General features: G+C 46.2%; 1 protein-coding gene across 1 annotated transcript in view; it reads left to right on the top strand.

Annotated features, from left to right (window-relative positions):
- Positions 1 to 14,266, top strand: part of LOC107120154 (zinc finger protein 429-like) — a 37,389-nt gene extending 23,123 nt beyond the window's left edge. The window contains exons 5-8 of the mRNA XM_015422800.1: positions 2,089 to 2,171; positions 6,947 to 7,073; positions 9,731 to 9,871; positions 12,952 to 14,266. Coding sequence (XP_015278286.1) covers positions 2,089 to 2,171; positions 6,947 to 7,073; positions 9,731 to 9,871; positions 12,952 to 14,201 — 1,601 coding nt within the window. The 3' untranslated portion in view covers positions 14,202 to 14,266. The remainder of the gene's footprint in view (positions 1 to 2,088; positions 2,172 to 6,946; positions 7,074 to 9,730; positions 9,872 to 12,951) is intronic.
- Positions 14,267 to 22,584: the final 8,318 nt, after the last annotated feature.

The raw sequence follows: 22,584 nt of genomic DNA, 5'->3' as shown, positions 1-22,584 counted from the left end.
TCCCCCGGCCGAAAGAAACAGGCCCCCCCCCCCCGGAGAAAATGGATGCTTTGGAGGGGTGGACTCTATAGCACTTTGCCCCCTGGAGGGGGGGTCCCTTTCCTCCCCAGGCTCCACCCCCCAAATCTCCAGGAGTTTCCCCACCTGGATCTGGCAACCCTCCCCCTCCCCCCCCCAGCGCCCACTGGTGGCCGGGAGGGACTTAATGACACTAGCTGGGGAGGACCCCCCCCCCGCAGGGAAAGTGGGCCAAAGGACAGAGGACAGGCGACCCCCCCCCCTTTCTTCCAGCCGTCTGCCAAGTTGCCCTATCCACAAACTAGGGAGGGGGCTGCTTTCCTCTTGTATGCAAAGGCGGGGGGGGGGGGTTTGAGACTCTCTATGGATGCCCTGTGCTGACATCAGGCTTCCTTCGGGAGTGATAAGGACAAAACTGTGTACAAAATGATTCACCAAAAATCTTCCAAGTTTTGTTCTTATTATCGCTGTTCAGTTTGGTGTAGTGGTGAAGTGCGAGGACTCTAATCTGGGAGAACTGGGGTTTGATGCCCCCACTCCTCCACTTGCACCTGGCTGGATGACCTTGGGCAAGCCCTAGTTCTGATGAGAGCTGTTCTTGAAAAAGAGCCGTTTCTGTCAAGAGCTCTCTCAGCCCCACCTACCTCGCAGGGTGTCTGTTGTGGGGAGGGGAAGGGAAAGGAGTTTGTAAGCCGCCCTGAGACACCTTTGGGGAGTGAAGGGCGGGGGTATAAATCCAATCTCTTCTTCTTTTTCTTCCTTACTGTGTATCTCTGGTTTCGCTAGTGAGCAGAGAACAGCCTAGGAAGTATCTGCGGTGTTTATTATTTGTTTTATCCATTTGTACCGGGCCTTTCTCCTCCAAAGCGGCTGACCTCATTCTCCTCCATTTTATCCTCACAACAACCATGGGAGGTAGGGTAGGCCGAGACACGGTGACTGGTCGGCCCCTCAGCCAAGGCTGACTTATCCATTAGGCACAGTGCCCTAGGGCTCGCAATACTTTAAGGGGCTACCAAAATGGTTTCCTTTCTTTTAAAATTGGGGAGGGGGGGGAATGAACCTTTAGGGTCGAAGAAGATGTTCTAATTTTTTCCCCCTCACATCATGGTGGGGAAATGAAAATTTAGGGCCCATGAAAATCTATTAAATTGAAAGCAGACCCTTTTGACCACCAAGTGTCTTCTGCTGACTGGCCCACAGGCTGGGGGTCCTTGCTGATATCGCTTGTTGCCTGCTTTAACTAACAATAACATGCTCACCGCTGGATTGCTCAGGGTAGCCTGATTTTTTGTCAAATCTCAGGAGCTCAGCAGGGTCAGCCTGGTCAGCGTTTGGATGGGAGACCACCAAGGAAGCCTCAGGGTCCCTAGGCAGAGGCAGCCAATCCCAAACCCACCTCTGCACATCTCTTGCCTTGAAAACCCTTTGGGGTCGCCAATCAATGTTCCCTCTAAGCTGTGGAGTCTTGTGAGCAAGAATCCTGCTTTGTGAGCTCCTGGCATTAAAGTTGTGAGGGAGCGATTTGGCTACTGCATCAATTAGTTTGCTCTGGAGCCATCCTCCCTGAGCTTAAAAAAAAATGTGTGAGCCAAAGGCTAAAAAAACTGTGAGCTAGCTCACACTAACTCATCTTAGAGGGAACACTGGTCGCCATAATTCTGCTTAATCTGTTCAGATCCTGTCTTCGTATGCTTTTGTTTTGTCCTGTTCGAGTTCTCTTTGCCTTAAGGTTTGTCTCTTATTCTCTCTGTCCGCACAACAAATGTGTTCTGTATAGTGCTGAATGCCTTTTCGGACCAGTGGCAAAGCGTGGACTCGATACATCTCCTCATAGAAGGGTGGATCCTGCCCACATTTTCCATGGGGGGGAAGGAAGTATGACTTGTCTCTTCCCTCTGCCGTTCAAAACGCTCCTCTTAGATGTTTAAACTGGAGGAATGGGAGAAACCCCCTTCCCCTAGAATTTGCTTTGGGGAAAAATCACAGGTCTGCCACCATAGAGGGGAACAGGCAAAAATCATATGTCCAAAGGATCAAAGTTCCCTCGTCCCCTTTCTTTCCTCATAGACAGTGGAGCAGCGTTACTCTCAAAGTCGGGATCGTGCCCTCTCTGGAGAAGGCTGGACACAGCAACTATGCCACCTGCTCAGGTAAGAGACGGATCCTATACCTGTCTAGAGGAGGGCAACGAAGATGGTGAGGGGTCTGGAGACCAAGTCCTATAAGGAAAGGTTGAAGGAGCTGGGTATGTTTAACCTGGAGAGGAGACGATTGAGAGGTGATATAATCACTGTAATGATCATGTTTTGGTGTGTGCTTTTCTTTAAGAAGAAGAAGAAATTGGATTTATACCCCGCCCTTCACTTGGAGTCTCAGAGCGGCTTACAAACTCCTTTTCCTCCCCCTCCCCCTCCCCACGACAGACACCCTGCGAGGTGGGTGGGGCTGAGAGAGCTCTTGACAGAAACTGCTCTTTTTCAGGGACAGCTCTTATCAGAACTATGGCTTGGCCAAGGTCATCCAGCCAGGTGCAAGTGGAGGAGTGGGGAATCAAACCCAGTTCTCCCAGATTAGAGTCCTCACACTTAATCACGACACCAAACTGGCGCTCAAGTTTTCAAGGCAAGAGATGTGCAGAGGTGGTCTGGCATTGGTTTAGTGTGACTGCAGTAATGTGAAGAGAGTGACAGAGGGAGCACCGTGTGATGTGATTGGCTGATGACTGAGAGAATGGGAGGAGGGGTGTTTCTGAGAGGATTCTGTGTGTGTCTTGGGAGAGAGACAAGTGTGGAAGAGTTTTGAAGAGAGTCTGTGTGAAGTTTATAGTCTGTGTGACTATAAGAGTTTGGTGAGAGAGTCTATATGTCCAAAGAAACAAGTTGTGTCTATCCTGTGTGCTTAGACAAATGGTTTATTCTGTGTGAATAAGGCAAACAGTTTTGCCTGTGTGGCTATGAGAGAGAAAGAGATTGGCCTGTCAGAGTGGAGTTTGATGTTTAAGAGACTTGAGTGTGACACCAAGCTTTGCCAATTATATTTACAAGTTCCTTTCTTCAACAGCAGTTCAAAAATAACCAGACACCTATTTTGTTCTTTTATAAATACATCAGTTCTTGTTTAAACTTATCCCAGAAATCAGAATAGTCCTCAAGGCCACATAGTCCTCTGAAGTGCCCAGACCCAGAGATCTGGAGTTTTGAATTCCTGGTGGCAGCAGAAATCTACCAGGCTTAGGTATGGATGTGTTCAGGCGGTGTGCTGAAAGCAGTTTAAACTGGTCCGGTTCTGACACAATTATTTTTGATCTGGATAATCGCGATCACATTTATCCCGCCTGACCACGCAGTAACATCGATCCCCGGTGTCTACACTGCCGACGCACGGGAACGTGTGTCAGCGGGTTTTTAATTTTTTTTTTCTCAGTTTGTGCATCTGCATAGGCACTCATCCATAGAATGGGGCAAAACTACCATGGCGCATGCGCAGAACCACCAGGGCGAATCAATACAACCCCTCCATCAAAAGACTTCCCTTTAAACGTTTGACCCGAAAATGGCCTCCGTGAGATTCCGAACTCATCTAAACGCTAAAACAAGGGACCGTTTAAATGTCTGTTTTTGAAACACACTAGTGGCGCTCCACCTATGTGCACACCGCTGACACATTTAAAAAATGGTGGACGGAAAGTGGAAGCCTCGGGCAGCTTTCGAGCGAGGAGGGGGTTTAAGCCAGAAGTGGCTTGACACTGGAGGAGTGATCACACGGGGGGAAATGCGACTTTAAACGGGAGAGCTGAGAAAACACCACTTTGGGACCTGGTAACAAAATACTCCGGGTTAAAGCAGTTTTGAGCTGGAAAACAACAGCTGGGGACAGGAGGCGGATGTTGACTGTGTGATTGTGCAGATAAAATTCGTTGCTGAACTGTCACGACACCAGATCAAACGGCGTGTGAGTGTTTTAAAGATAAAAACACTCCCCCCAATAAGCGAGGACGCCACAATCACCATCTTCAAGTATCTGAAGGGCTGTCATCTAGAGGATGGTACAGAATTGTTTTCTGTTGCCCCAGAAGGTTGGACCAGAACCAACGGGTTGAAATTAAATCAGGAGAGTTTTCGGCTAAACTTTAGGAAGAACGTCCTGACAGTTAGAGCGGTTCCTCAGTGGAACGGGCTTCCTCGGGAGGTGGTGGGCTCTCCTTCTTTGGAAGTTTTCAAACAGAGGCTTAGATGGCCGTCTGTCAGCAATACTGATTCTGTGGACTTGGACAGATCATGAGAGGGAGGGCAGGAAGGGTTGCCTCAGTGCTTTGTTTTTGTGGCTCTTTCTTGCACACACACGGAAATGCTGATCACCACCACTTTGGGGTCAGGAAGCAATTCTCCAGTTTGGCTGGAGATCCTGGATATTTTTTTTTTTTAATCTTCTGGGCGTGGTACAGCAGTCCCTGGCGGTGTGGGAGGGGGAGAAGTATTTGTGGATTTCCTGCATTGTGCAGGGGGTGGGACTAGATGACCCTGGAGGTCCCTTCCAACCCTCCGATTCTCTGATTCTGTGACCGACACAAGGGACTGTTTGCAGGGGCTCCTTCTTTGTTGCGGGGCTGAAAGGAAGTTCTCTTCACCCTCGAGCTTGTGGTGCTCAAAACATTCCAGCGGCCCCCTCAGAAGGCTACTTGTCCATGAACCAGTCACTTCCTGCCCTTTTGCACTGCATTGTGGGTTAGGCATGCTGGGGTAGGAAGATCCCCTTCATTCCCCAGTCCTGCAAGAGTCAAGGCCGTACAAGGTCCCTTCCTGGGAATCAGGCAGAGTGGGAACTGAATTGTATTGTATTGACCTCAGCAGAGGAGCTGCGGTGGCTCAAGTGGTTAAGAAGCTGAACTGCAGGCTGTGGAAGGTCAGTAGTTCAGCGTATGCGTTCGGGGTGATTCAGATCTTTGCTCATCCGCAAAGTTCCTGCATGATCTGGGGGCCAGTTACTGCCTTTTGGCCTTGAGAACAAACTGCAAAGTGAATGTGAGAATAAGCTGCAAAGGGGAGGAGCTTTTCTATCACCCTAAAATCCTTAGCGCACTGACAGAGGCCCACCAGTGGCTATTAGCCACAAGGTATAGATAGGAACTCTCAATCTGGGGCAAGGGATGCTCTGTATTCTTGGTACTGGGGGGGGGGGCGACAGTGGGAGGGCTCCTAGTGTCCTGGCCCCACTGGTGGACCTCCTGACGGCACCTGGTATTTTTGGCCACTGTGTGACAGAGTGTTGGACTGGATGGGCCATTGGCCTGATCCAACATTACCTTCTCTGATGTTCTCTTATGAGGACAGCCAGGTATATAAAAACAATGCAACCAGGCAGAATAAGCCATGCAGTAGGACTAAAAAAATTAGAAGCAAATGCAGCCAAAAGATGCAACCGATAGTGCACTATAAATACACACAAACAATGCAACCAATAGTAGACTATAAAAGAGTGCAGATAATGGGTTAGAAGAGTGGGGGACCTGGCAGTAAAAGGAAGATAAATATGTAGAATAAACAATGCCACGGACTATAGATCGAGATGGTTCGCCGTGTTAGTCTGTCTGTAGCACCAGGTGCTGCGGTGGCTCAAGTGGTTAAGACACTGAACTGCAGGCTGTGGAAGGTCGGTAGTTCAGCAGTTCGAGACCCGAGCGTGCCGCATGACGGAGTGAGCTCCCGTCTCTAGTTCCAGCTCCTGCCAACCTAGCAGTTCGAAAGCAAGAAATTGCAAGTAGATACATAGGGACCACTTCGGTGGGAAGGTAACAGCGTTCCGTGCGCCTTGGTGTTTAGTCATGCCAGCCACATGACCACAGAAACGTCTTCGGACAGCGCTGGCTCTTCGGCTTTGAAACGGAGATGAGCACCGCGACCCTAGAGTCGGACTCGACTGGCTTTCGAGCAAGGGAACCTTTACCTTTAGCACCAGAAAAGAGCATCTTAAATTTGTGGCAGGGTATGAGCTTTCGCGAGTCAGTTTCTCCACGCCTACGACCCCTCTGCATATCTCCTAATTCAGTCATTGCCATTCGCCTGCTGTTGTCATTCGGCATCTGAAACCACTTCACTCTCCAAGCTATGAGGACAGATGGACTCCCATTCTAGCTGTAACTGAAGACGTGAGAGTGGGTCGAGAAAGTTCATCTGCTGCTGTCACAAATGTTGTTAGTCTTCAAGGGGCTCCTGGACTACAGACCCGTTTCCTTTATAACCCTGCCCTGCAGAGCCATTCCCTTCTCCCACAGCCCTGTTTCCAGTTTGGTGTGGTGGTTAAGCGCGCAGACTCTCATCTGGGAGAGCCGGGTTCGATTCCCCACTCCTCCACTTGCAGCTGCTGGATGACCTTGGGCAAGCCCTAGTTCTGATAAGAGCTGGCCTTGAAAAAGAGCAGTTTCTGTCAAGAGCTGGCTGCTGGATTCGAATCCGGTTGTGCCTTAGAGACCGTCAAGATTTCTGGGGTGGGAGCTTTGGAGAGTCAAAGCTCTGGTGTCTGGCCGAGTGAGCTTTGACTCTCCAAAGCTTGTTCCTGCAGAAATCTTGCTGGTCTGGTTAATGGTCTCCATGTTGGCTAGAGGCCCAGATGCAAAGGGCAGCTTTTAAAGAGAGCCACTTTGGTGGTGTGGTTAAGAGGGGTGGGCTCTAACCTGGAGAACCAGGTTTGATTCCCACTCCTCCACATGCAGCCTGACCTTGTGTCAATCACAGTTCTCTCAGAGCTGTTCTGTCCAGGGCAGTTCTCCCAGAGCTCTCTCAGCCCCACCTACTTCACAGGGTGTCTGTTGCGGGGAGGGGAAGGGAAAGGAGTTTGTAAGCTGCTCTGAGACTTCTTCAAAGTCTCCTTCCAGACATTTCTGTGCATGTGTGGCAGAGGCGGGAATTATTTTCTCCTCTTCCCCCAGAGGATGATTACCTTTGAAGAAATTGCCATTTATTTCACCGAGGATGAATGGACCCTGCTGAGTCCAGCCCAAAGAGCCCTCTACAAGGAGGTCATGCTGGAGAATTATGGGATTGTGGCCTCTCTGGGTAAGTTTTCCTCTTTGCCTTTGTCCAAAATGTGTCTGAAGGTACAAATTGCTAAACCCCAGAAATCTGCCCTGGAGAGGCCTGTCGATGTCTCTCTGTGGCAGACCTCAGTATTGCAAATCCTGTTTAGGGAGGTGCTGAGCTTGAAGGGGGAGTTGCTTGTATCTGATGTGAGTGCGTTCATCATTCCCCTGGTCTTATCCTGTTTCTTAGCCTGTGAACTCACGGGCCGTCTTGGGGGGTGAAGGCAGACCTAATTATCAGGCAGAAGTTGTTGTTCTCTATTCTGCTCTATTCTGCTATGGTCAGGCCCCACCTGGAGTCCTGTGTTCAGTTTTGGGCACCACATTTTACGAAGGATGTTTACAAGCTCAAGCGTGTCCAGAAGAGGGCAACCAGGATGGTGAGAGGGTTGGAATCCAAGTCTTAGGAGGAAAGGCTGAAAGAGTTGGGTCTGTTTAGCCTGGGAAAGAGAAGGCTTAGAGGGGACACGATTGCAGTCTTCAAGTATTTGAAGGGCTGTCATGTAGAAGACGGAGCAGATCTACTCTCTCTTGCTCCGGATTGCAGGACTAGATCTAATGGGTGGCAATTACAAGGGAGTTGTTACTGGCTAAATATCAGGAGAAACTTCCTAACTGTAAGAGTGGTTGAGCAGTGGAACAGACTGCCTCAGGACGTTTTCAAGCAGAGGCTGGACGACCATCTTTCGAGTATGCTCCTGCAGAGTGCAGGGGGCTGGAGTCAATGTTCCCTCTAAGCTGTGGACTCTTGTGAGCAAAAATGCTACTTTGTGAGCTACTGGCATTAAAGTTGTGAGTGAGCCATTTGGCCGCTGCATAAATTAGTTTGCTCTGGAGCCGTCCTTCCTGAGCTAAGACGAAAAATTTGAGAGCTGGAGGCTAAAAAACTGTGAGCTAGCTCACACTAACTCAGCTTAGAGGGATCAGTGGTTGGAGTAGATGACCTCCAAGGTCTCTTCCAACTCCAACATTCTATGATTCTTCCCACTGGTGTGAGGCTGGCTTCACAAAGGACACAAGCAATGTAAAAATGCTGGTTCTGGACAAGGGGGTTATAGTTGTTATGCAATTTCAGGAACGCCTCTGGTTCCCAATCAACATGGCTGTGCAGAGATTCCTCGTCCTCCATAGTGTTCCCACCCTGAAAATGTCCCCATTCATTTGGGAACCCGATGTGTCACGAGAGTTTCACTGAGTCTGTGTCAGACGGCTAATGGGGTGGGAAGGAGGAGGGCCCACAAGGATCTCCAGCCAATCAGCATTGTCTTGACACTGGAGAATAAGTATACGTGAATGATACGCGGGGAGACATGGCCTGTAGGAGAAGTTCCTGGCTCTCCTCTGGAGGAGGAAGGTCAGCATCCAGGTTGACTTTGCTTTTATCTTTTGAGAGGCAGCTGAAATCAAAAACATCTGGCTTTGCTTTCACGCTACCTTTCCCAATAGGCATGGGAATCCAAGCTTCCTGGGTGGGAAACAGTGAGTCAAAAAGTGCCAAACTGAAATTTCTGGGGTCTCGCAGCCCTAAACTACTTGTGGGCAGTGTTACCTCTTAGCTGAGTGACTGTGAGCTAGCTCACAGTTTTTTTAGCCTCCGGCTCACACATTTTTGTCTTAGCTCAGGAAGGAGGGCTCCAGAGCAAACTGATTCATGCCATAGCCAAATAGCCTGCTCACAACTTTAACGCCAGGAGCTCACAAAGTAGAATTTTTGCTCAAGACTCCACGGCTTAGAGGGAGCATTGCTTGAGGTCAGGAATTTATAACAGCTTGTGTCATGATCTGGGCTGTGCCACCGGAGGCCTAGTAGGCCCAGGGAGCCTGGCTTGCAGTAGGGGAGGCTGGGCTTACAAACCCCAGAAGGCCTTGGGAAGTTTTGGTGCCAATTTTGGCCAATAGGGAAGAAGATGGCTGGGGAATAAAATAACTGGTGCAAGAAGAGAAGCTGTTCTTCTTCCCAGGGAACAGGGCCAGGAGAGAGGCTGCTGTGAGGAAGAAACCCTCATCCTGAGGCAAGGGCGAGTAGTCTAAGGACACTCGAGATAGTGAGCTAAGGACAGTATATTTAACTGCGTTAGGGAATTTCATTTCTTTTCACCCACTTACTGTTATTATTCCTGCACCTTGTTTGTTTGACCTCCTATAAAATAAACTGTTTTCATTGTTCGCTCTGCCTGGTCCTCATGCTCATTTCGGCTAAAAGGGAGGTCTAAAGACTTGGAAAGGTGTTCTGGGCCTTCTCAGAGGAGCCAGGAACCAGAGTGGTGGCAGCGTCAGGTGACACCCCACTCGAGCTGTGACAGCTTGTCTTTTCTGTATTCTTCCCGCCCTATCCTGAATAGCTCAGGCTAGATCTTTTCAGATTTCAGAAGCTAAGCAGGGTCAGTCCCAGTTAGTATTTGAATGGGAGACTGCCAAGTATGGGATATCCTAAAGTCAGCTGCGACTTGAGGGCGCTTTCCCCCACTGTTTGGAACAATATTTTTATTTATTTTATTCATAACCCACCTTTTTTCACCGAGACTCCAGCTGGACTCAGTAGCACTGCGGGGGGGGGGGGGGGGGGAGGTGGGGAGGTCAGGGATACTGAAATATTTTATATTGGTAACAAACTGGTGTATTTATTTTTGTCAGAAGGGGTTCCCAAACCGGACCTGATCTCCTGGTTAGAAGAGAAAGATCCATTGGCCCACACCACTAATGAAGGAGAAGGTCCATCAGAAGAAGAGAAAGATCCATTGGCCCACACCATTAATGAAGGAGAAGGACCATCAGGTAGGTGATCAGATGTTTTGTATATAAAACTGGTGGGATTTACAGATAGTGCTTAATCTTACCCAAGACCTACAGAGCACTGAGATGGTGAGTCCTCGTGGTGAGCATCTTAGATGGCTTTGCTTGACCGTCTCATGTCCACTTGGCAGCTCACAAAACATCACCCTCCCCAGAGTTCATTTGTTGGAGAACCGGTTTGGTATAGTGGTTAGGAGCGGCAGACTCTTAATCTGGGAGAACCAGGTTTGATTCCCCACTCCTCCACATGCAGCTGCTGTGACCTTAGGTCAGTCATAAGTTCTGTCAGAGCTGTGCTCTCAGGTGCAGTTTCTGTCAAGAGCTCTCTCAGCCCCACCTACCTCACATGTTGTGGGGAGGGGAAGGGAAGGGGATTGTAAGCCACTTTGCTACTCCTTCAGGTAGTGAAGGGTGGGATGTAAATCCAATCTCTTCTACTTCATGAGAATTAAGATGGGCTGGGAAGGCTATAATAGTCCCCTCCTCTTTGGTAAATCTCAGACTGTCCTAATCTAGGGTCAGACACACATTTCTGTGAGAGTGGATTTAATGATGAGTCCTTTGTGTACCCATTGTGGGGGAAATGTCTAGGCAATGCAGGTATCCCTGAACATAGAGAAATACAAATCTATCCTTGAATTAGAAGAAGAGAAGAAGAAGAGAAGAGATTGGATTTATACCCCGCCCTTCACTTGGAGTCTCAGAGCGGCTTACAAACCCCTTTCCCTTCCCCTCCCCACAACAAACACCCTGTGAGGTGGGTGGGGCTGAGAGAACTCTGACACAAACTGCTCTTTTTCAAGGACAGCTGTGCCAGAGCTTGTGACTGACCCAAGGTCACATCAGCAGGTGCAAGTGGAGGAGTGGGGAATCAAACCCGGTTCTCCCAGATTAGAGTCCACGCACTTAACCACTACACCAAACTGGCTTATGGGGCTCAGTATTGTCTGCTCTAACTGGAAATGGCCCTCCATGGTCTGATGTAGAGTTCTTTCCACCTGTTATCCTTCACCTGGAATAGAGTCATAGAATCATAAGAGGTCCTTCACCTGGAATAGAGTCATAGAATCATAAGAGTTGGAAGGGGCCATACGGACCATCTAGTCCAACCCCCTGCCCAATGCAGGACCAGCCTAAAGCATCCCTGACAAATATTCATCCAGCCTCTTCTTGAAAGCTGCCAGGGAAGGGGACCTCAGCCCGCCCCTAGGCAGCTGATTCCACCTTTCAGAGTTCTGCCTTCACACCCTATGGAACCTTTTCGGTGTTTCACCCCCTTGCATCTCCTCTTCGATGCTGTCAGTGCTCTGGGATGTCATCACATTCACATGGAACTGCCTTACCCTGAATCAGCCCCTCGGCCCATCAAGGTCAGTCTAGTCTACTCAGACTGGCAGCCGCTCTCCAGGGTTTCAGACAGAGGTCCTTCACATCACCTACGACCTGCTGGAGATGGAACCTGGGGCCTTCTGCATGCCAAGCAGACGCTCTACCACTGAGCCACATCCCCTCCTTTGTGGCTGTCTCTTGTTAACTGCATTCACTGATCTTACTGCAAACTTCAGGACATGCTTCGGCATCCCAATGGACTCAATGGTGGGCCTATCAGCGGTGATGCCAAATTGTAGTTCCAGTTTGTTCTTTATGGAGCTGTATTCTGCATTAAAGGCAGACTTGCATCTCGGGGGCTTGCTCTTAGACGTGTACCTAAAGATGGATGCCCACATTTCATCTGCCCATTGTAGTGCCGTTTACCAGCTTAGGATTGTTTGTCAGGTGTGGCCTTCCTCCAAAAGTGTTATCCGGCCATGGTGAGCCATGTCTCAGTCACCTCCGGGTTAGAGTGGAGGAGTGGGGAATTAAACCCGGTTCTCCGGATTAGAGACTGCCACTCTTAACCCATGGGACTTACATACATTATTGGATGGACTGTCCAGTAGTTAATATTTTGGGTCCAGAATCACTTCTTTTAAACTTTAGAAATGAATATGACCTAACTACCATACCAAAAAAAAGAGGTTGCATTATTGTTATTTGCAGCAAGAACAGTTATTGCATCAAAATGGAATTCTGATTGTAAACTAAACTTAAGTTTATGGCACAATAAGTTGTGGAATATTTATTTATTATTTGTATTTATACCCCGCCTTGCCTGACAAGCAGGCTCAAGGTGGCTAACAGGATTAAATAACATGACAACAAAAGATTAAAACAATTAATAAATACCACATCAGTTAAAACAAGTAAAAGACAACAATTGCAATGGAAATGTAATAGAAAAGGCAACAGATATACTGAATGTAATAAGGGTTGATGATGGGTATAGTGAATTCACTTCTTTATGGTTACCAATTCTATCATATTTGGTTTCTCAAGAGGTTATACCAGATGTAATTGATATAGTTCATTTATGGTAACTATTGATTAATATCTTAGTGATATATTAATTTTGAGAACACTGTTCATTATCCTTTTTAAAGGTTTGTCATAGTTGTTACTGAAAATTGAAACGGAATACAACACCACTCCAATTTGGTGTAGTGGTTAAGTGCGCAGACTCTAATCTGGGAGAACTGGGTTTGATTCCCCACTCCTCCACTCGCAGCTGCTGGATGACCTTGGGCAAACCATAGTTCTGTCAGAGCTGTCCTCTCAAGAGCAGTTCTCTCAGAGCTCTCTCAGCCCCACCTACCTCACAGGGTGTCTATTGTGGGGAGGGGAGAGGAAAGGAGATTGTAAGCCGCTCTTGAGACTCTGATTGAAGGGCAGGGTATAAATCCAATCTCTTCTTCTTCTTCAATAAAAATTTACAAAAAAAAAACCCCAACCAGTGCTCCCTCAAAGCTGTGGAGTCTTGTGAGCAAAACTCCTACTTTGTGAGTGACTGGCATTCAAGTTGTGAGCGAGCGATTGGGCTGCTGCATACATCACTTTGCTCTGGAGCCATCCCCTCCTGATCTGAGACAAACATATGTGAGCTGGAGGCTAAACAATTGTGAGCTTTGCCTGCTGCTTTGAGGCTCTGTTTCCCCCTCATCAGGTTTTTCTATTTATTTCCTCAGGCGATTGGACGGAGAGAGTGGAAGAATTGCCGAGAAGGAAAACTGAAGGAAGGCAGACATGGAGGAAGAAATATGAGGCTTCTGATGGGGCTTATTTCCGTGACACCCCAATCCAAAAAGGTTACAAAGGCAAGAGTACATTGCAGCTGCGTTCCAAAAACTCAGTATCTAAACCGACCCTGGGCCTGCATCGGAAAACACACAAACGGGAGAAATGCTTAGAGCAGACAACTAATTCCCGTCAGAGCAAAACTCGTTTTTCCTCCCAGAGAAACCACATGGGAGAGAAACCGTATGAATGTGGAGAGTGTGGAAAGAGTTTCAGTAACAGATCAGGCCTTTCTTCCCATCAAAGAATCCACAGAGGGAAGGAACGGTATGAGTGTCTTGAATGTGGGAAGAGCTTCAGTCAGAGCAACAAACTTACTTCCCATCAAAGGATCCACACCGGGGAAAAGCCCTATAAATGCTCTGTGTGTGGAAAGGGATTCATTCGGCACGATATCCTTACCGTGCATAATAGAATCCACACAGGGGTGAAACCCTATACATGCTCAGAGTGTGGAAAGGGCTTCAGTCGGCAGGATTCCCTTGTTTTGCATAGCAGGGTCCACACATTACATAATGGAATCCAGACAGCGGAGAAACCATATATGTGCTCAGAGTGTGGAAAGAGCTTCACTCGCAGGTCATACCTTGTTTCCCATGAAAGAATTCACACAGGAGAGAAACCATTTAAATGCTCGGAGTGTGGAATGAGTTTTAGATCCAACAGAACCCTTGCTTCTCATGGAACAATCCACACCGGGGATAACCCCTATAAATGCTCAGTGTGTGGAAAGGGCTTCGGTCAGCAGCATTCCCTTACGGTGCATAGCAGAATCCACACAGGGGACAAACCTTACAAATGTTCAGTATGTGCAAAGAGTTTCAGTCGAAATGATATTCTGACTCTGCATAAGAGAGTCCACACTGGGGAGAAGCCATACAAATGTGACGAGTGTGGAAAGAGCTTCAGTAACAGGTCAGGCCTTACTTGCCATCAAAGATTCCACATGGGGGAAAAACCATTTAAATGCTTTGAATGTGGAAGGAGCTTCAATCAAAGCTCATCTCTCTCTTCCCATCAAAGAATCCACACGGGGGAAAAACCATTTAAATGCTTTGAATGTGGAAGGAGCTTCAGTCAAAGCTCATCTCTCTCTTCCCATCAGAGCATCCACACAAGAGAAAATAACGGCAAGCTCTGAATGTGGAAAGAGGTAATAGAGCTGCACAGTACAAAAACGATTTCACAAACCTTCTTGAATAAATGGTTGGGACTTGTGGTCTTTACTGCTGTTATGCAGTGTATTGTAAGTAGGGTCCTATCCATGTCATTCCTGTATTGCTTAACTTGTCAGGTGAATACTTATGCTATCCTTCAGTTCTTTTTCGGTGGTTCCAGACTTCTAGGAATTAATGAAATTTATTCTTGGCAAGAGCCAGCACATTAAAACAGATAAAACCAAAGCAGGTTAAACAGGAAAACCAATGAAACAGTTATAAAATATAAAATAATAAAATATGACATGCAGATATGAGAGCATGGCAGTTATGACGAACACAGCCATTGTAATATACATACAAAATGGCTAAATGCCTAACATTTATCTGACTGAGCTACTAATAACTTCCTGGTTCTCGAGGCAAGCCAGCCAAATTGATTGGGACTTGTGGTCTTTTCTGCCGATATACAGTATATTGTAAGTAGGGTCCTATCTATGTCCTTTCTGTATTGCGTAATGTGTGAGGTGAATACTTCTGCTTTGCGTCAGTTCTTTTTTTTAAAAAAAACATTTTATTGTCTAGATATAACTATACGTCCAATCTTATAAAATATTATCATTAACAATATATCCTTTTCCCTTTTCTCTCTCCCTCCCCTTCTTCAAGCTTCCCGCAGTGCTCCCACCCCCACCAAATCTCTTTTTCTTGTCCATTCATTTAAATCAAAACCTTAATAGTTAACATTTCTTTAACTACCTTAATCTTATATTCAACTTTAAAGGTAACTGTTTCTTTAACTACAATCATCTTCTACTCCACTACTATCTCAATCTGTTCTCAATAGTTTTCAAAGCAAAATAAATTGTTCTTAACATCCCAATATTGCTATGCGTCAGTTCTTTTTGGTGGTCCCAGGCTTCTAAGATCCTGATAGTTATGGCATGTCCCATTTTTGTCGATTGTACTGAATCGCTGTGTGTAAATGCGCCTTGAGCCCCTGTGAGAAAGACGGACTATAAATAACATAAATAAAACAACGTTGCTTCTGATTTATGGTGACTCTAAGAATTAATGACCTCCACAATGCCCTATTTTCCCCCAAAAAACAAAGTTTATTGAAAATATTGCTTCAGTACATATTGAAGTTAAAAAAACACAGCAAAATACAGTGACAGTTCAATCAAATTAAACCTTATGTGCTCAAACTGTAAAACGCATAGCTGACTAGTACCTATTAAAACTGAACCTATGTGGAGCACTCAGACTAAAAATATGGATCTTAAAAATGCAGCCATTCAATGTACCTGGAATTTGATGGTAGAATGTCACTTTCCATAAAGTAATTCAGTAATGGAAATCACCGTTGGGCAAATTTCGAGGGAGTGCCTTTTGAACTATCAGTTTGCTTTTCGTAAGTATCAGCGATCTAGTCCATAATAAAGTGGTCCAAACATTTATTTCGCCAATGTTGAATTGATGGAGGGTTGGGGGAATTCCAGGAGGCAGCGATGGACAACCTTGCCGTAGCCAATAAGGTAGAGGCCAGGTCCGAAACATGGATTTCTTGATTCTCACACATGAATGTTGAGTTTAGAAGCCAAACAACGGGGTCACAATGTCCTATTTTAACAGCCTTGTTCAGGCTGTGCAAACGGAAAGCTGTGTGGCTTCCCTCGGTTAGTCCCTCCACAGAAGAATGACTGGAAAGAAAGCCAACGTCTAAAATGGCATTAAAGAATGGTGGCTTTGGAGTTCAACAACCGTGTGCAGCTTTTCACACATTGCTGGTCTCAGACTCCCCATTTTCCAGCAAAGAAGTACCAAGGGAGGCACAAAAGTACTGATTATATCCATATTTTATATATATGTCCTTTCTGTATGTAATATATATATATATTACATACACTGTACTTCCTGCATTTCAGAGCCAATTCACCCTTTAGGGGTGTGGGTTTGTCCTCCCAAGGTCATATATACATAGAATCATAGAATGTTAGAGTTGGAAGGGACCTTGCAGGTCATCCAGTCCAACCCCCTGCACTCTGCAGGAGCATAGCCGAAAGATAGCCCTACAACATACCCGAAAGATGGTCGTCCAGCCTCCACTTGAAAATGTCCAGCGAAGGAGCATCCACCACCTCCTGATGCAGTCTGTTCCACAGCTCAACCACTCTTACAGTTAAGAAGTTTCTCCTGATATTTAGCCGGTATCGACTCCCTTGTCATTTCCACCCATGCCTGTCTAGTCAGGAGCCACAGGAAGTGGTGGCAGCTACAAGCATAGACAGTGTCAAGAGGGGATTGGGAAAATATATGGAGCAGAGGTCCCTGAGTGGCTATTAGCCACAAGGGATGGATAGTACATGATATGTGGGGCAGTGATGCTCTGAATTCTTGTGCTTGACAAGCAACAGTGGGAGGGCTTCTGGAGTTCTGGCCCTGCTGGTGAACCTCCTGATGGCACCTGGGATTTGGGCACTGTGTGACACAGTGTGTTGGACTGGATGGGCCATTGGCACAATCCAACATGGCTTTTCATAAGGTCTTATGCCTGGGGCAATGATGCTTTGTATTCTTGGTGCTTGGGGGATGACAGTGGGAGGGCTTCTGGAGTTCTGGCCCTGCTGGTAGATTTCCTGAAGGCACCTGGATGGGCCACTGGTCTGATCCAACATGGCCTTTCTTATGTCTGTGGCAATGATGCTTTGTATTCTTGGTGCTTGGGGGATGACAGTGGGAGGGCTTCTGGAGTTCTGGCCCTGCTGGTAGACCTCCTGAAGGCACCTGGATGGGCCACTGGTCTGATCCAACATGGCTTCTTAACACATCTGACAAAGTAGTCTTCATGAGGAAAGGTTAAAGCGCTTAGGGCTCTTTAGCTTGGAGAAACGACGACTGAGGGGGGACATGATTGAGGTTTATAAGATCATGCATGGGATAGAGCAGGTAGAGAAAGAGGTACTTTTCTCCCTTTCTCACAATACAAGAACTCATGGGCACTGCATGAAATTGCTGAGCAGTCGGGTTAGAACGGATAAAAGGAAGTACTTCTTCACCCAAAGAGTGATTAACACATGGAATTCACTGCCACAGGAAGTGGCAGCGGCTACAAGCATGGATGGCTTCAAAAGGGAATAAGGAAACAGACAGAAATTCCTTCTTACATTTTAATTCACATCATGTGAAGCATTTGAAAACAAATTTTCCCTATGGTCAATTTCTCAGGGCTAAAAGAAACTCTACTGTAAGGGAAGACTATGAAATAGAAATAGAAAGGCTATCTGGTATATTTAAAGACAGGGGGTATCCTAGTTGGATCATCATTAATGCCTGCTTTAGAGCTGATCGCCGCGATCGCCGGGAATTATTTCAAACAAAAACGGAGGAGTGTATGAATGACAGGCTAAGCTGGGCGATCGACTACACAAACAGAGCTTTTGGTATTAAAAGAATAATTCTGAAACACTGGCATATCTTGAGTGATATTCCGGCTTGCCAATTTCCACCACGTGTGGGTTTTAGAAGAACACAAAACATCAAAGACAGTATTGTGAGAGCTGATACCTTTAAGACACAGCAACAAGATTGCTTACCGAAAGGGCACTTTAAGTGCGGGAAGTGTGCCGCCTGTCCGTTCATGAGAGAGACAGGTGTGCTGGCTTTCCCGGAGGTTAATGTGAAGAAACAACGTACGCAGTTCTCCTCCTGTTCAACTAAATCAACTGTATATTTAATTACCTGTCATTGTGGTTTGAGATATGTCGGGCAGACGTCTCGAACTCTGCGCACCCGTGTTTTGGAACATAGATCCAAATTAAAACACAAGCACCTAACAGCCCCTATGGTCCCACACTTCATTGAAAGGGGGCATGGGTACAATGACTTCGATTGCGTAGTATTAGAGGTAGTACGATCTAAACCATTTACTGTATTAGATACACATAAATTATTAGATACACATAAATTAAATTACAAACGGAACAACCTAGGGGGCTAAATGCAGCATTGGAACTGTCCTGTTTTTTAGGAGAATAAACCTCTCATGTTAGGTTTGTAAATCTGATAGTAGTATAAGAATTTTTGTTGCAGAGATTCTCTAATGGTATATTGTTTTTCTATAATGACTGATTGTGATGTATTTGGGAGTTGTTTGTACCTGAGAAGTTGGCTTCTATATTTGGGGATTTCGATGTCTGTACTCGATAAGTTGGCCTTTGGAAGTGCTTGCTACACGTGATTTAGAGATGTATATATAACACTTGTTTGCCACCAATTGTTAAGACGTTGTCCGCTAAAAAGGAACCAATTGTTAACTTGGGAGCTACCCATAGCCATTCTGGTAAGATTTGCAGATTAGCTCCAGAACACCCCTCTGCTTTTTGAAACGGAAGCAAAGGTTTACTCGCGAGGAGCCAGAAAAATGCCAGCTGCACATAAGAACATGAGAAGCCAATGTTGGGTCAGGCCAGTGGCCCATCCAGTCCAACACTCTGAATCACACAGTGGCCAAAACCCAGGTGCCATCAGGAGGTCCACCAGCAGGGCCAGAACTCCAAAAGCCCTCCCACTCTTGCCCCCTAAGCACCAAGAATACAGAGCATCATTGCCCCAGACAGAGTCTTCCATTTTTACCTCATGGCTAATAGCCACTGATAGACCTCTGCTCCAGATGTTTATCCACTCCCCTCTTGAAGCTGTCGATGCTTGTAGCCAGTTTGGTCAGTGGTTAAGTGCGTGGACTTTAATCTGGGAGAACATGGGTTTGATTCCCCACTCCTCCACTTGCAGCTGCTGGATTACCTCGGGCAAGCCACAGTTGTGTCAGATCTGTTCTCGAAAAGAGCAGTTTCTGTCAGAGCTCTCTCTGCCTCACCTACCTCACAGGTTGTAGGGAGAACCGGGTTTGATTCCCCACTCCTCCACTGGCACCTGCTGTTTCTCTCAGAGCTCTCTCAGCCCCACCTACCTCACAGGGTGTCTGTTCTGCGGCGGGAAAGGAGTTTGTAAGCCGCTCTGAGACTCTGAGTGAAGGGCGGGGTATAAACCCAATCATCATCATCTCCTCCTCCTTGGTGATAGGCAGCCCAGCATTTCAGACAATTTTGTGTAATGTCTCAGCGAGTGGAAACATTGATGGCTAACTTGGATGGGCTGTAACCCCAATTTGGGAGACACAAAGCGGCAGGGTATAGCAATGACCAAAAAACCCCATCTCTGCTTCTCACTTGCTTTGAAATCCCTTGGCTGGCATCTCTGTATTGCCTGTGCAATACACACAACTCCCATCCTTTTCCCCCATTAATAATATACCGCCCTAAGAAAAAAATACAGCACTTGTACAAAAAGCAAGATTGATATCTTATTATACATGTTGCGACTACCGCAAGAATACTTTATGCTAAACATTGGAGAAGAGACGAAAGCCCTTCAAAAGAAGAATTTATATTTATGAAACAACAGAGATGGATAACTTAACTTCAATCTTGAGAGGACAAAATGGAACAGCCTTTGAAAATACATGGTCCAAATTTTATAAATGGATTGAAGAGAATAATATCTGATTTTCGCAGACATATAACCGAAATAGGACAATGAATTACATGCTTTATTATATGCAAGTATTTTTATATATCAACTATAAGGTGTGGAAAAGGTGTGGAAACGTAGAAATAACAACTGGTTAATGTATGAGGTTAAGAATTAGATACAATACGGATGTAAACTAATCCCCGACTATATGTTCGTTTGTCAGTTATAAAAGAAAAAAGAAAAAATACAGCCCTTTATGTATCAGAAAAGGGGAGAAACTCCAGAAAGTTTTTTAAAAGGTTTGGACAGCAATAAATAAAGATGGATAACTTTAGAAAGAGATTTTTGAGGTGTGCAACATCAGTTTGAATCATTACATACCACAATCTATATACATTTTTAAAATGCAAGCACAAAACATTACAACTCAGAACAAGTCAAATACAAAAACACAATTTTCCATGACGATGATGATGATGATGATGATGATGAAGAGATTGGATTTGTACCCCGCCCTTCACTCGGAGTCTCAGAGCGGCTTACAAACTCCTTCCCCTTCCCACAACAGACACCCTGTGAGGTGGGTGGGGCTGAGAGAACTCTGACAGAAACTGCTCTTTTTCAAGGACAGCTCTTATCAAAGCTACGGCTTGCCCAAGGTCATCCAGCCAGGTGCAAGTGGAGGAGTGGGGAATCAAACCTGGTTCTCCCAGATTAGAGTCCGGGCACTCACTCACTACACCAAACTGATGCCTGCAATACAACACTCACTGGCTGGGGGAAGAGCACAGGGGGAAGGAAAGACAGCAAAATCAAATAACTCCTGGCAGAGAAGACAGCTTATTTTCTGAACACAGCTCTGGTTGAGATGAACCCTCAACAGCTAGGAGGCTACCTAATAGGTTTCATAGAATCCCAGAATCACAGACTTGGAAGGGCCCATACAGACCATCTAATCCAAACCCCTTGCAGTGTACAGCAGGACGGCATCTCGTGATTTGGATGTCATGCCTCTGTCAATACACCCCAAGACTGCATTAGCCTTTTTTGTCGCTGCATCACACTGGCTGCTCATATTTAACTTACGGTCCACCCGTAACCCAAGATCATCTTCACACACACTGCTACCCAGAAGCATATTCCCCATCCAGTATGTGTTCCTCGTTTTTGTTACCCCGATTTAGAACTCGGCACTTACCCTTGTTAAATTTATTTATTTATTTGATTTATATGCTGCCCTCCCCATGAACGGGCTCAGGGCTGTTTACATCAACTAGTATAAATACAATTAAAACAATGTTAAAATTACAGTTTACACAGAATAAAATTGCATCTTGTTCACTTTTTCCAGCGCGTTCAGATCTCGTTGAATTCTATTCTCAATCTTCTGGTGTGTTTGCTGCTCCTCCCAATTTAGTGTCATCTGCAGATTTAATGAGTAGCCCCTCCACACCCTCATCCCCATCATTTATACAAAAATTGAAAAGTACCAAGCCCTGTGGCACCCCACTGGACACCTCCCTCCATTCAGATGAAATGCCATCGACCACCACTCTTTGAGTGCGGTTCTCCAACCACTTCCCTAACCAGCTAACTATCCAAGAGTCCAGCCCAAAGTCCTATAGTTTACCCATCAGAACATCATGGGGAACCCTGACAGAAAAGCTTTACTGAAATCCAGGCAAACAGCATAAACAGCATTCCCTCGATCCAGTAAGCTCATCACTCGATCAAAGAAGGAAATCAGGTTGGTCTGGCAGGACCTGTTGGGGACAAACCCATGCTCACTTCCCCAGATCACCAAGTTTCCTTCAGATGTTTGCAGACCGATCCCTTTAAAATCTGCTCCAGGATCTTCCCTGGGACAGAGGTCAGACTGATTGCTGGCCTGTAGTTTCCTGCGTCATCCCTTTTTTAAAAATTGGGATAACATCTCCCCTCCTCCAGTCTTGTGACACATCTCCCGTCCTCCAAGAGGTCTGGAAGATGATGGCCAAAGGCTCTGCAAACTCTCTAGAAAGTTCTTGGCGCACTCTTGGGTGCATACCCACCTGGCCCTGGGGATTCTTATTCAGTGCAGCCAGGTCCTTCTCAACTACGTCTCTGTCCAGGTCAACCAGCAGCTCAGACACCGTGCCTTGCCAACTACCCTGCCACATTTTGGCGGGGGAGGGGGGGATTGGTGGTCCTGAATATTTCCCAAATCTGAATACAATACTGATATTGTTATTTGGGAATATTCGGCAATATATTTGGGTCAAAAAACCCTGAATCCAGAAAATATTTTTTTCCCCTTTGCACAACCCATCATCATTATCATCAGCTACCTTTATTGGCATCACAACAAAACATAGATCATCAAGGGATAAAGGGTACAACCTTCATTGCTGGAGTTGAAACATTCCTCTCCTCTTAATGGCACAATGTCAAAATTTAGCCATCATATCAGTGATCTCAGAGTTATGGGAAGATGGTAAAAAAACCGTCTTGCAAACATCAGATTGACCCTTGCGAATTTGTAGCAGAGGTTCTAGATATATGGCACGAATAGCACAGTAAAATATACAGTACAGGAGAACATGTTCAGTACTTTCTATCTCCCCCAGACCGCAAGAGCAGTATGGCATTTTTTTAAACCTCCCGTACAGTACCGCAGAGGGAAGAACATCAAAACGTGCTAGAGAAGTACTCAGCCAAAACACCATTAGTAGACATCCCCCACCACAAAGGGGAACATCTACCAGAGGCAAGACTTCTAAGTTCTTGTACCTCATTATCTTTGCACAACCCTATAGAAGACATCCTTAGAACAAGGAAGTAGTCTTGTCTACGGGT

The sequence above is a fragment of the Gekko japonicus genome, unplaced genomic scaffold (genome assembly GCF_001447785.1).
Source record: "Gekko japonicus isolate JY-2015 unplaced genomic scaffold, Gekko_japonicus_V1.1 scaffold3923, whole genome shotgun sequence".
Lineage (NCBI taxonomy): Eukaryota > Metazoa > Chordata > Lepidosauria > Squamata > Gekkonidae > Gekko > Gekko japonicus.
Note: the sequence above shows the minus strand (reverse complement) of the source record. Positions and strands in the feature narration are given on the sequence as shown.